At 38.6% G+C, this 15,536-nt stretch overlaps 1 protein-coding gene across 1 annotated transcript in view; it reads right to left on the bottom strand.

The window, feature by feature from the left end:
- The window catches only part of LOC104950979 (thrombospondin type-1 domain-containing protein 7B-like), a 105,136-nt gene that overhangs the window by 5,958 nt on the left and 83,642 nt on the right, over positions 1-15,536 (bottom strand). Inside the window, exons 6-8 of the mRNA XM_010777603.1 lie at positions 14,870-15,070; positions 5,622-5,813; positions 3,192-3,423 (exon numbers count right to left, since the gene is read on the bottom strand). Of these exons, the coding sequence (XP_010775905.1) occupies positions 3,192-3,423; positions 5,622-5,813; positions 14,870-15,070 (625 nt within the window). The remainder of the gene's footprint in view (positions 1-3,191; positions 3,424-5,621; positions 5,814-14,869; positions 15,071-15,536) is intronic.

Raw genomic sequence — 15,536 nt, 5'->3', positions numbered from 1 at the left:
ATGCTCAATGGGTGACATGTTAGGGTTAGGGTTAAACCTGACTAGTTTTCGGACCCCCCCAGACCCCCCCAATAAAGCAAAACTGCACGTTTCAGAGTGGCCTTTTATTGTGGCCAGCCTAAGGCACACCTTTGCAATAATCATGCTGTCTAATCAGCATCTTGATATGCCACACCTGTGAGGTGGGATGGATTATCTCGGCAAAGGAGAAGTGCTCACTATCACAGATTTTTTCAGATTTGTGAACAACATTTGAGAGAAATGGTTATTTTGTGTATATAGAAAATGTTTTAGATCTTTGAGTTCATCTCATGAAAAATGGGAGCAAAAACAAAAGTGTTGCGTTTATATTTTTGTTCAGTGTAGAATGATATTGTTTGATAATAATGTTTTTTTCTGGTAATTTAAGTTCAATGAGCGTTGATGTTATCAGTTACAATTATCATTGCAGTATTATTTTACCCAAAAAGTGAGGTTGTCAATCATTGAAATGTTTATTTGAATCAATGAGAAGATATTCTGATTAATTATGCACATTTATATAAAGTTTTTGGAAAAAGCGATTTCATTATGAAGGAAAATGAGTAAACACTGAAACTTATAATGTGTAATATCAAAAAGGGGCATTAGTAAAGCAATGAATAGTTTTATGTCCAACATTTCTATCAAATGCATGTCTTTTTTACTTTAAAAGTTAAACAAATATGTGTATTCATATGAAACACTATGGCACCAATGTGGCCATAAGAGTCTTTTTAACCATTTGTTTAATACTAATTTAATTTAATTTACACAGAAACTTACAGCAGCATCTACACATCAATTAATTAACATACACAATTAATAATATTACATGTGTTTCTTAGGATTTTTCCTTACTAATCTAATCAAATGTAAAAAGTTATGTTCACAGCCATAGAAAGCCGTACAATAAGTACCCATGCAAAATACAACATGTTATTATAACCAAAGCTATAGTTAGTTATTTTAATTACTTTGTTGAAACAAAGGGGAGCAAAAATTACATTTGAAAATGTATATTATGTGATGACTGGGGGCTATAAACTAAAAACCAGATAGACCCACTAATTCATTGAGCCAGTGTGCCCATGGAGATTGTTGCTAAGAAGGAAATGCTTCTTTGTTTGCTGACAGAAGTGACCCTTTTAAAGTATCAAAACATCCAATATATTCTGGAGCCATCTCCTTCTGATGGGAAGTATTTGGTAGTAATTATACACATTATTTTAGACATATTCTGAGATAAAGGAGGAATGAAGCACTGGAAATGACGGAGTCTGAACGCTCCTGTTTATCCCTGTGTGGTCCTTTTTCAGTCCATGCTATCATAGTGTATCTGTCAACTGGAGAATTATCTTATCATATGAAGCGTGGGAAGTTATACAAGATATATGCTGTTCTATATGGACACCCTGATTATGTCTTCACACTGCACATTATGGAAAGACAGCAGAAAGGCCTGTTCCGGTGTAACTGACTGAATTTTATGTATGCATCGGATGCTGTTCCATTAAATGGACACTCTGCAGTTATATATGAATAGCAAAGAAGTGATTGACTTCCCAGTGTACTGTACAGGCGAGATGTGTTGGTGGAGCAGAATTGACAGCATTCATTAAAGCCTCTGTGCTGGGAGATAGGACGTTCATAAGAAAAAAGCCTCTCCATAATCCACTTTACGGCCCTGTCAATAATATATTGCGCTAAAGAAGGGCAAACTTTGTGAATTATTTATAAATCCATCTTCCTGGTGTGGGCTCTAACATCATTACAGTGACAGCACAAAAGCCCTTAGCAGTTTTTGATATTGTATCGCTGAAAGAGGAGTAGATAATGGTGGAGCATAAGCAAAATGGATCTCAGGTTCACAAAGAAATCACAGGCAGAAAACCTACACAACTCTGGGGATGTGTTTTCACAGTGCATCAAATCCTCTGGGTCATTTGTCAGTAAGTAAGAGCACGCACAATATCTTTAAGGGAGACACTTCTGAAACTAAAATCATAAATGATTCTTCTTTGAAGAGAACTATGATCACATCTCAACTCCTCCCTCAGATTTCACAAAGCTCTTTTACTCCTCACTCATAATTTATCGTTTGTTTGTCTCGGGACGCATTTTCTAGTATCTAAAACAAGTAGCTGTGTCATATAAGGACAGAAGAAGAAAATGTCCCGTTGCCAATCTGGCAAAAGACAATGTTTTCGGGATTTGGAGACATCTGTTGAACTCTGCTCTATTCAGAGTAGGGAAACACTGATTGTTGGTGGGCTGAAACTACATTTATCTACCATCAGTACATATTTAAAAAAGAACACCTTCTCAATGCTTACAACAACTAGTTCTGAAGTGACACAAAGCTTGTCGTGACAAAGGATGACGAGGAAAAAGTCAAGTGTTACAGTAATGCAAACACTGTGTGAGCAGACCGGCTCAACACCATCCCAAGGTAAAAGGAGAAAAAAAGGTGAGAAGTTATTGATTCACCTCTCAACAGACCCTGAAAAACATGCCCACCACATTAAGCTGTAAAGACACAGTGCTGCCCTGAAAACGCATCTTACCTCGTTCAAAAAATCATTGCATGTTTGAACGTACTGTATGTGCAAAAACTCGATAATATGCTAACATATAGAATTGAAGAACATATACATTGCTGGAGGAATGAGTCCTAAACCCAGAAATGAGTTAGTATCGTAGCATTTTTGGGCTGCTTTGTCTCAAAGGCAGGCTCTGCAATAATACAGGCTTACACAATTTGTTATATGATTTATACTTTTTCTCATTTGAAATAAAGCGTGTCAGTAAACAGCCCACTTGGGAATTTTTGAAGGTGTCTTTAAAAAGGGAAGTTGCTAAGTGTCAAAAGGAGACCACGTGTCCACCTTTAGCTTAGCGGTGTTGATGAGAAGTAATTCAACCACCATGTAGTGTGTTTATAGCATTACGGTACATCTAATTCTGTCGGGTTGCATTTACGCAAAAAGTGTTAGTAGAGATTATCCTGCTGAACAAACTGTGTTAGATCTCTATTTGCCACAGATCTTATTTTCTGCAATATTATAAAATCCATATCCATAACTAAATGTGTTTTAGTCCAGGGAAGCCCTTGCAATGCACCACTCTGTTGCAATACCACATTAGTAATTGGCTAAGGTCAGAGAGTTTACCTTTTACTTGTGACAGGTCCAACGTTCGTCTTTATGCAGCTGACTTTGCGGATCTGAACCCCCATGGCACAGGTGAGAGTCCCGTTCAGGAAGCTGGTTCCATTGAGGTCCATGGGGGAATCCTCAATACAGGGTCCCCACGCTGACGCCTCCCAATACAGCATCATACAAGGGTGGTCGTTGCAGACCCTCCACTCCTCCAGGGCTGGAGCTGCAGGACACCCCCTCCCCTCTGGGCACCGGAACACAGGACACAACCACAGAGTCACAGACATGAACACTAATGAGTGACTCTATAACTGCTGAGTATTTTAAGATTTTCCTGTGTTTACAAACAAGCTGCAACTGCTCATGCCCTTCTAAAAAAGCAGGATCATTATGCAGATTGCATGTGATTGGTACTGAATATAAAACACATTTCTTCTAAAGTAACAGGCTGCAGTTAGCAGCTGGAAGTCAAATGCAAATATTATCATTGACCGCTGGCTGCACAGCTACAAAACAAATGTTTGTCCGGGTTAGCTGAGCAGACACTTTACAAGTTACAACAAGTTTGTATAACAAATGAAAAGTGACAGTAAGGTTACTGTAACAGAATGAACAGGCAAATGCAAACACTTCCCACAATCCCACTGCTTTTTCTAGCCCCTGCTACTTGTATCCTGATCCATATATCTAGTTACGTTTCTAGTTTAGTCTAGTTTGAAAACATACTATACTGTTCTGTATTTAAACTCAAAATGGCTGTTCGATTGGCTTACACAGCAAAGTATCACCACAGTGAGACATTATAATCACCTCCTAACTAAGTGACTCATACCTTCTCCATTTGTAGAAAGGTGACATCGCCAGTTCAATAGGATCATGCTGAGGTGAACGCTCACATGTAGTGTATAGAAGTAACACATGTGCAAATATGTGGTAATTGAGCAGTCCTTTACTGTGGAAATAAGTCATTTGTAATTTAATGTGTTTGAAAATGTTTACTTTTTGCTTTATTTCACAGGTTTTTAACTCCTAATGTGTCATTTCAGAACTCACCCTTCTTTTTAATGTGTACGTATTGGGCGGAATAAAGTATTGTTTTATGATCAACTGATCACATCATCCAAAGGATTAACATATTGACGTGTCACATACACATTCATGTAAATGTGAGCACAAAGACCACAAGTACACATTGGGTGGGGGGTATTTATTAACAATATACTTGGGACCACTTTGGTTGGGACCTGTCCAATCTACATAGAGTTGAAACAAGGGACAGTTCTCTAGGAGTAGCATCAGAGGTGTCATCTGCAGAGGAGTAAGTGCACTAAAGTGAACTGTGACTCACAGAAGGGGCGAGGATGACTTTGTCACTGAACCAACTGCCCCCTCCAGTCTGTTTCCTATCCAGCAGCTCTTCTACACTGACACGCAACATGCAGGCATACTAACCAAATTACAGCAAACATTCACACAAACACACACATGCCTCCGCCAGCAAGCAGATAGCCAGCAACATGCTATTAAACAACCCAGTGTGAAACACGGATTAAGCTGCAAGATTCTTTCATCAGCTGCTCCTGCAGATAGTTACAGGGTTCGGTTACAGGGATTAATGGGTAGCAGCTAGCTGCAAAGATGCCAACGTTTGAAGTACAAAAAAAATACCGGCCAGAGAAAGACCCTGGGATAATGGATGGTCAACTCAAATGTTTTTAGGATGAAAAATGTCTAAATCGACAGAAATAAAAGCCCAAATAATCCCACTGTGTTGGTGAAGCACTCTTTGGCTCAATTCACTTTTAGTTTTTGTTTGCCAAGTTGAACTTTAGGTTTCTTAGTTTTGACTCCTCCAAGTGGCAATTTATCATGGATCCTGCAATCTATTATCTGTACCACAGATGGTAATAAACAGAGTATGCCCCTGATTTAGCATTGCACTCCTGCCTAAATCTGCAGCCTACGTTAACCATAATGCAACATGACCACAGGCAGTTCAGTTGGAGATGTAACCTACAATTACATCATTAACTGCAATTTATTAGTATTACTTCCCATGAATTGTAGGCCGCTGTATTTTAGAGTTAGCGTCCCATTTGCGATATCTGCTGTCAATTATGCGAGTTCGACTCCCAGGCCTCCTCCCCCTTACACCCTTATAACTCTAATTAAGACGTTCTTTGGCTTGAAAAATATCTTTAAAAAAAGAAAATGATGTGAATAATTGATGGGGCTCCCCTTAAGTAATAAACCTGTTTTGTCAACCAAGTTGTGCTCAAATATCCTGTTTAATCTTCCATGAGCAGTATAACTGTAGTGTAGATATTAAATGTAACTGAGAATTACTAAACGGCATGTAAAAATGTGTTCCTCTCCCACCTAAAGTCTAGTATTTTTCCGGTGGAAAAGGGTTTGAAAGAAACTGTGGAGAAGTTGCAGTACCGTTCCCTGGGATGGCAAGCACAGTGCGAGTGCGGCTCTGTCGACCCTCGGCTGACTTGGTGGCACAGCTGTGTGAGCAGGGTAACCAGGACGACCAGGGGCCAACCACACAGTCTGCAGGACAGGCCACGTCGCAGGACACTGCTGGTTGGGGGTGGTCGTCTACACAGTGAGCAACGGGCACATCCTCCCCTGAGGAAGACAGATAGATGAAATTGAGATGGGTTCCATATAATTCATGATTAGACCAGTTACACTACATGCATCTTGGCCTTATCAGACAGCAATCAGAAAAGGCTTCACATCCTGATTCAGGTAAAGGATGCAAGGTTATATCAAAACCACAGAAAAAATGTAACATTATAACAGATGTAAAAGGCTAGGTCAAAATCTACATAACAGTTGCCTAAAATACATATGTAAACTGAGTTGCAAAGATGAATCGATTGGTTGTTAATTCCTTAATTATCATCAGCTATAATAATCAGTTTGAGTTCATTTTCAAGGAAAAGACTACAAATTATCTGATTCCAGCTTCTTAAATGTGAATTTTGTCTTGTTTCTGTAAACTGAAAATATTTGACAAAGGATATTCAAGTATGTCTTCTTGAGCTTGGCTGTCTGACATTTCAGAAACCCAGCAATTAATCAAATAATCAGGAAGCAAATCAAATTAAACTGATGTCAATGTAAGCCCTACATATGAAAAAACTATGGACAAATGGATTGTGAACAAAATACACAAAACAGCTTGAGAGAGGAGGTCGATTTTATTCTTAACACCTTGAAAAATATAGTGTAAATGGAGTTCACACAGAGTACCACTTCTCTGACATGTTCTGCTTGTCAAGGGTTTCAGTTGATTACCATTTTCTGTCAGGGTATAGACGAATGTGAAGAGAGAGGTGTGCAGTCGTGGCATGGAAATAGATGATGATGGGATCTCATTGTTGATACTGTAGCAATGTTGATGCCAGGCGTGAACATAATCAGGCTTAATCTAAATACAATCTAAATATGAAAACATGATAATGCAGGTGTGTAAGAGGCTTAGGTGGTTGTTATTAGTAACAAGTGTAAGACTCAGATATTACTATTTGTGGTGGTGATAATGAGTTTTTCTTCTATTTTGCAAGGGTTTGCGATGTACAAAAACCTTTTAGAATTTTAAAAAGAAACACATTTCGTTTCATTCACATCAAACTAAGGCAGGAATCCTTTTTGAGCGTTAGGAAAATTGTGTCAAACTAAAATAGAACTTCATTTTGTTTAAAGAAAATTATCAGGCCATCCAATTGGTATTCTGAGCTAGTTCTAAAAGCTATCCTTCAGCTTTCATCTTGCATTCATGCTATTAAATATTTATCACAGCTTCCAGGATTGAAACAGCTACAGAAATGACAGGGCATTTTCTCCTTACTGTACTGCCGTGATAATGACTCTCTCAGTGTCTAATTAAACACTGAAATTAGATATTCCCACATTAATTCCCTTGGTAAAAAACAAAAACATCCCTTGTATTTTTGTCCGACTTGAACATATTTCTAGACCGTCTCTCTCTGCCCAACAGAGAATCAGATCAATTTCAGAAGCATGGATGCCATCCTAATGTCAAAACAATGCCAGCAGCAGCAGAAGCATTGTTTTTGTGCTTCTACACTGCAGTATCATTAACTTGGATGAACTGTGCCACTACATCATGCTATATGGTTTAACAATAACAACCCCAGGGCAGATTTGTCATCAATTTCTCTTTTTTCTTTCTTCTCTGAGCGAGTACCCTTGATGCAGAGGAGGGCAGTGGAGAGAGCAAACGCTGGTGTCGCCTCATCAGACAGATGGGAAATACTCCCTTGGGGAGTTTGAAAACCTTTCACTCATGAAGTTAAAGCGTCAGAGACGTCCAGCCATCAAAGTAACTGGTGTGTATACAGCCAGAGATGTTAGTCTGCTTGAAGATGTGGGGAAGTCCCAAAAGGATACTGTGTGGGAAGCATTAGTCCTTTTGTAAGTAAGTAGACATAAGAATAACAACAGAAGAGCTGATGCATTTTGTGGAAGTGAGACTTTTTCAGAAGTACACGATGGAGTAAGTATTATAAAGTACAATAATACATTACATGGAACATTTCCGGAAGTGAATAATCTTTATAATTATACATCTCCAACTACACCAGCTGAGGCAGCTGCACTTGAATATGAATTTGACTGATACTTTACATAATTATTTTGAGCTGGAAGTGAGATTTTTAGCTGTGGCAAATCTATTGTCTCTGCTCAGCATGGCTCCCACCAGGTTATTATTTCAGGTGGATAAAGCATGGACCCCTGAATGTGAGCATAAAAGAGAGTAATAGGAATTGCCAATTTGAAAATGTAATCTTAAATGAAACCTTTATCAAGGAATGCTTGAAGAATATTTCCAAGTGTACGCTAAGAACAGAGATGTCGAAACGATTATTTTCAGGCAGGATATCCAAAAATAATCATAATTGAAGCCTTACTTTACCATTTATGTAACTCTGACAATAATTGTTTGCTGCAAATTCATACCATACAAATACATATAGCACAGTATTATATAATGAATTGTCAAATCAATGCGGCTCAAAAATACTGGTTCTAAAAAAATACATCAAAATAATATATTAAGAAAAAGCATCTGAGGGTAACATAAGCTCTCAAGTAACACGTTTCATAATTCAGGTCATAGCAGAAACAAACAAAAGAGACAAACATAAACACTTTATTTAAAGCACAATGACATGTTTGTGCATTGGACAATGGCATATCCAAGGCTACTCAATGTGTGCTTTTTACATGTGAAATCATTCAGGAAACATAGACTCCTATTTGTTTCAAAGCTATGAGAAACAAACGATTCCTATAGCCACTATTCCCTGAATGAGCTGCAAATTAAATGTCCATTTTAATTGTTTTTAATTAATACTCTGCATACAGAACAAAACACGATGGGTTAGTTCTCTTTCTCCCATTTGCAAACATACGGTAGCAGTTGTTAAGCCAAATAGCCGCTACAATACTGTTAAATGAATGTATTGTTTCAGCAAAACGCATTGCCAGAAGAAGAGCAGAAGGCAGCCAGAGCCTCACACAATAGTGCACAAAGGGGTGTGCAAGAATACAAACCCTATGTTCAGCTAAGCCTCCTTACTGAGGCAAAATTATAGGAAGCTATTTTGACACACTGTATGTATAATAATACTTTTGGTGTTCCATAAACAAATGTGCAGAAGAATATGCAACGCTGTTATGTCATGCGAAAATATGTCAGGTTTCCGTATGCTCTAGGCTGTTTTTAAGGAATTATTTAGATGTATTATTGCCAACAGTGGAAAAATGAGTAATTATTAAACAAATGTTCTGCTTGAGAGTCACAAAGGACTAATGAATATGTTAGCAAACAAAACTAACAAACGACTTGCCTGGAAACAGTGCCTGAAGAAAAATGGAATGAAAACATGACTCCTTATACACAACTGGTGTATTTGTGTGTGTGTGAGACTACATGTGTGTGGGGGGGGGAGGACTCTGCAAATAGATGGCTGCCCCAGGGGTCCTTTTGCATTATTAATACTGGGATCTGTAGTTGGGGCTCTTACTCAGATATAATACTGCATGCAATTTCAACATGATTCCCATTCTGCTCGCCCACCTACCAATTAATCTTCATCATTGTTAATATTCAGGTAGATGTAAAAAACATTCTCGCCTTTGCTTAAAAGTTCATAATCACATCACTTTTTAAGACAAAGCTGGCAGTGAAATAGGGAAATTGTAGAAAATGACTCTGACATCAAAGTAGCCTGGGTCACTAATTTATGTTTTCGCCTGTCAATCATATAAGTTCAGTCTCACAGCAAAGTTTAGTGCTGCTTTCCTACAGTATATTCCTCGAATAATATTGACCAGTTGAGGCTGATGGTTACCATTCAGTGCTGCTGGGATGTTGGGTTTACAAATGTCAGAGCCTCAGTATGTTTGGGAAGATTGGCCAACATTCATGTATGTCAGCTGTCAGTCACAGGTGCACCCAATATGTTGGAGTCAGCATGCCCCGTGGTGTGTGCTTAGTGCTGGGAAATGGGACAGGCTTCTACTGTTGGCTGTGCAGAGTGGGAGCTGTGGGAGTTGTCAAAACAACTTCACCAAGCCTGAGGGCAGAAAATGCATCGGGTCGGGCGAACACAGCACTTTTTCTTTCTTTCTTTGACGTAGTTTACAGCCCAATAACGTTAAGGGAATACAAAAAGCGCCCATTAGCCTCTGTGTGAGATGCCATATTATTTGATGGCAGTTTGCAGCAATCGTCAAAGACAGCATGAGAGGCAACTCCCTAGCCACTTAGCTAATATGAGAATAAGGGTGATAATTGTGTTTTTCTTAACATGAGTGTTCAATAACCTGCCTGTGTAAAAAGACAAATCAAATGCTAATGTGCACATGCAGCTTCATTTGACTCATTGAAAAGTATGTATTCACAAGAATATTGCAAGGTTTATGCAAAATATATTGAAATAATTTGGAAAATGCAATTGCAGTGAAATAGAAAAAGCAACTAAGCTACGAAAAATAACAAAAGAAGGATATTAAAAGCCTTATAATTAGAACAAAAGTACAATCCCTCATTGTATTAATATAATAACAGTCTCATTTAATGAGAGCCGAAAGATCTGAAAGAGTAAATAACACAATTTCATCAATACCTGAGGGGCTTTAGGAATTACCTCATGTATTTCCTGAGCAATAAAAGCCAGGCTGTGAGTGATAGAGGATATTTTCTGATTGCTTGAGCAGCCATAGATAATATTTTAAACCCCATCACATAAACTTTGTCGGGAAAGTGCCGTCTCTCCCCCTTCGAAGGCATACACTTTCCCTGACAGCTTCAAAAGTTGTTTTTTAAGATTTGAAATGCAGAGTAGTTTTATGCTGAGAAACTGGAAAATAAATGCTCACTCAATCAAGGAGTAAAGTGGAGGAAACACTCAATATCTCTTTGGCGCCTCTCTTTTCATTGAAGTTCACAGGCTTAAACGGTTCCTGCCCATTCCACTTTGGTGTAAATAAATATATGTTCACATCTACAAATTATTTTCACAGCTAACCATTTGTTTTTCTTTGGAATATCTTCATGAAATATCTAACAAATGCGGCTGCCCACTGGGAGCATTGTGAACCCCATGGTCCAAGTGACTCAATACACGCTGAACCATTGAAAAAGGTCAGCAGTTTTTATGTTCAGGGCATAAAAGCGTGGTCCTAATGGGGCACCTTCTAAAGGACGGCGAACAATTGTTGTCAGCCAAGAAAAGCCTGACCTTTCCACATGCGCCGGCCCTCAGCAATTCATGAGAAGAACTGAGTGCATTTATATTTATTGCAGGCGAAAATGTACAACAAAGTGCCTGGTTAAGGATTCTAACATTCAGAATTCACCATTTCACATTGTGTTTGGTGGGGGGGACAGCCAATAGGCGCTTTCACACCGCAGTACTTTTCCCACAAAGGTTCATCAGAACTTAGTTCATGAGAACTCTTTAGTCCTCATGAACTAAGTACAGATCGCGTTCACACCGGAATAAGTCCCTGGGGGAGGATTAGGCAAATGAAGCCGCTGATGTCACTTCTTCTTCTTCTGCTTTGGGCTTACTGGCAGGCCGCAAACAACTTCACTGCATATACTGCCACCCGAAGTCCCCGGAGTTGGGGACTGGCTTCAGTAGAAGCTGCTAGGACTCCCAGCAGCTTCTACTGAAGCCTTCCGAGTAAATCGCCAGAACGCCTGATTAACACATTTTTGGTGTGAACCAGTCTATGGTGTGAACGCAACATTTCGGAACTATATCGGAACTAAAGTGGGAAAAGTACTGCGGTGTGAACACACCTAAGGTGAGTCCCATCATTTAAGACAATTAGCTTTATTTATAGAGCAATTAAAAACAACTACAACTCATCTAAAAGGAAGTGGAAGACATAGTAGAACACAGTGAGCAAGCACAATGAAATAAAAAGCATACATTAAAGGCCATGTTAAAACACTTTGACTTTAAATCTAATAAATATTCAGCCACTCTTGACCACACAATTACTCCAGTGGTTACAATCTAAAACTCCACACGCTGGATGAATGGAGCATAAAGCAGACTTCACGTGAATAAGAGAACAAGCTGTGGCTGAAGATGCGGGACACAGAGCGACTGACTTATTTTGAGATTTCCTCTGAGAGACAGGGCAAGCCTACATGAGCTGGATTGCAAACAGGTTCTGTTTTCTGTTTATTCTTCCCAGAGAACTTTCCCTTCTGATCCATAAACAGCTCTGAACTCCAGCTGAATCATCTGTGACTCCTCTCAAACATAGCTTCAGACAAAGACAGGCCAGCTGATTTGTTTGTAGGATTAGAAGGCAAGCTGCTTCTATACTAATATGTTGACACGCACACAAATCACAGATGCTTCCTGACATCATATCAGATTATGGTATACAATCCTTTTATCATGGCAGGAACGTCACTTCTTCCTCTCCTGTCTCTCGCTCCTCTCCACCTGTCTCATCTTGTCATCTTTTTCTTTTTAGCATTAGGAAGTGAAATTGATTGAAGCCGAGCAGCCAACAGTGCCTGTGTATGCAGGTACTTTACTCTCCACTGTCAGTCTACACATCTCTGCCGGAGCAGCTCCAGACTCCCACTGCTCTTTCCAAAGAACTGTTTATGGGCTTAAATATGTCTGATAATTATTTGTGCGAACATAAAAATAATTTGTGTGTAAATATGTGATTTGGAAATGTAAAACACCTTCCACAAATGCTTTTAAAAGATTTGCAAACTCACAAATAAATTTGCAAATGTAAAACGGATCTGCAAATACGCTAAATATTTTTACAAATAAAAAAAAAGATCTTTGAATATCTCTTTAACATTTACAACTTTTGATCAGGCATTTGTGAATCCATTTTGTACTTGTCGACCAAAAATGCGCTTGCGGATCTCAAATCTCTGCTCGCGGATCTCACATTTCTGCTTGTGGATCGTCTTTTTACACACACGGAATTTTGAGACATATTTTCCGCCGGTCTCCGCTAAAATCTACTCGTGTCACTCGGTTATTTTCGGAAACCACGTGATGGCCTGCTGATGACGACATTTCCGCATGGTTTTCAAAGTAAGAGCATGATGGTTTGTTTAATACTCTGTTTTTTTATTATAATGAACAGCGGAACGTTAGATGCATTCTTTATCGCCATCACCCTACCCATGTTATAGTGATACAGTATACAGTAAGATGTATATTTTATATATATATATATATAATAAAGGTTGTTTTGTGTTGATATTGGGAATATTTTGTTCTGCAGCTTTAAATAATCTCTGACCTTAAAAGTGTTTTTAGAACCTTGAACCTTTTAGCAGTAGCGAAGCATTTCTGCCTTATTCCAACATTTCAGTATAACAAAGACAAATTGTGCATCATCTCTTGTTGTGGCACGGCTGAAAGGGAGAGCTTTGTGTCGAGTCTGGATGTAGGGACAGATAGCAATTAAAGAGTGCTTTCTCAGAGGTCTACGGATGTTACATGTCAAGCAGAAAACAGAAGAGTGACTAAAGGCGTATTCTATGTTTATAAAATCTTGACCATAATCAGAAGTGCGCACTGAGATAAATTAATAATCATAGCAACTTGTCACAGTCTGATTCATCATTGATTTTAGTAAAGAAAACACTTGGAAAATAGTATACTTGTTAGGCTTTAGTAGGAGTTATGGGCATGGAGATGGTGCATTTTATTTGAAAATAATAAATTGAAACCATTAGCAGTGTCAAATCCTCAACACGAGATCTGCTTCTGGGCAAACATCTTTCCTCATTAAAGTCTTATTCTACTAGAGGAACTGTAAAAACAAACAAGATGCTTCATTTCTACAACAATATGTACTCATCAAATGATACAAAACAGCCATTTCATATTTTAAAATAAACTCAAAGTATAGTGTCTGAGTAGAAATGAAAAGCATGATTTTTTAAATTAAATCTTAAGGATGGAAATAAAACAAGGTAATGACAGTGTTTTGGAATTGTATTGGACTCCTTCAATTGGGGTTTAACAGGATACAGAACCAACTGTAACCAATATTTCAAAGTAAGCGTTTAACTTGCATTACTTAACAATCTAGTCTTGACACCTATGTGACGTTTATGTGAAAATAACTCGCCATGCTTGAAAGGTGAGTCTAATAAACCAATTGAAGAAGCAAAATTAAACAACTTGTCAAAAATCTCTAACAATAAATCCACTACAGATAATTTCATAAGCCTTTGCCTCAAACTCGCCAAAGCCTGAATTCTTGGTTGTCCTGTCAAAACTCATTAGACTCTCCTGTTTGCTAATAAATGTGGACCCTCCGCTGCCTTCCTGATAAACATACACATGATCCATTGTGACAGAATAATAAAACAGAGGCAAAAAAGAGTGCAATTAGGTTTATAATCTATGGAGATGAGCAATTAATGCCTGGTAGGAAGCTCTGATTCTGACTTTTAATCAGGCCAATGTTTTCGGCGCCCATAAACTCGGTGATGGACCCTCATGAATATTGCGGGCCTCGTTAGCGCTGATGTTCCTATCACGCAACGCGGGGATACGTCTGAGCACAATGGATCAAATTATACCTGAGAGTACATGCATGACAGTGTTACTGATAACTTCACGTTCCTTTACCACAGCATTGATGATTTTACTTCTCTAGTCTAAATACTGTTGCAGTCTGTGGTTATCACCCTTTTAAAGTGACAGAAACAAACATGGATCTATAATACTAATAATTTAATCAAAACCGAGGGTGACAAAAATCAATGTAGTCCGTCAGTAGAACAATATTTTGACTATACGAACAAATGGCATATGGCTAAGAGTTGAGCAGATAATATTGATGACCTTTTAATGTGTAGGGAATACTTTTATTTTATGTGGTTTGAAAATTATCTTCACTGCCGGAGAAGGTAAGAGAAGATTGATAACACTTTAATTTCTCTGTTATTTTTATACCAAGTGGTTAGCCTAGGTTGGTTTAGGTTAGCTTAGCGTTGCAAAAGACTGTAAACTAAGGGAAATAGCTAGCTTTAGCTGAAAGAGTGCCACATTAAACTACCATTAAAAAACTATTCAGTGTGAGGGTTTCCATTTTTATGTTACCTATTTCTTTATGATACAAATCGTTATCTTTACCTTCAGCGCTGATACAGGTCACATTCCTGGCTGCAGATCCCGGACCACAGGAGCTGTTATTGGGGACACATCTTTCTTCCTGGTGGACCTTCCACAGGTAGCAGGCGGGATCCTCACAGGGGATGGACTCCACCAAATGAGGGCAGGTCTCCGGAGGACTGCTGGACTCCCACAACACCTCTCTCCTCCTCTGTCTGAAACCTGACAGAGAACAGGAGGGTGAGGGAGGAAGAGAACATGGAAACATTGTCAGAAAAGCAATTGGTATTCCTGTACAAAAAAACAAGGCAACAGTGAGTATTGTCTCATACAAAGAACACAGAGCCCCTTTTAGTGAATCAATAGAAAACAGTATTAGATGTGGACTTTACCTGTCTGTATTATTTAGGTGTTCCATAATGTATACTATAGTCAGCTTCAGCACCTCTTTAAAATAAGCTCTGTGATAACCATGCAAATGTTGAGTAAATTATTAAAACATGAGTGTGAGGGAAGACAGGTTTGAAGACCTTCTTCTTTTGTACCTTGTTAGTCATCTCAAGGCCGCCATCGATTTGTGTTATTTTTTTGTATAAAGCAAAACTGTATGTTTGTTGTACTGTAGCACTTCTTAGACTCAGTTTCAGCATCAGGAGCTGTCCACAGCCTGAATAGGGTGAAACTAAAA

This window comes from Notothenia coriiceps, unplaced genomic scaffold (genome assembly GCF_000735185.1).
Source record: "Notothenia coriiceps isolate Sejong01 unplaced genomic scaffold, NC01 NC01_scaffold00018253, whole genome shotgun sequence".
Classification (NCBI taxonomy): Eukaryota; Metazoa; Chordata; class Actinopteri; order Perciformes; family Nototheniidae; genus Notothenia; species Notothenia coriiceps.
Note: the sequence above shows the minus strand (reverse complement) of the source record. Positions and strands in the feature narration are given on the sequence as shown.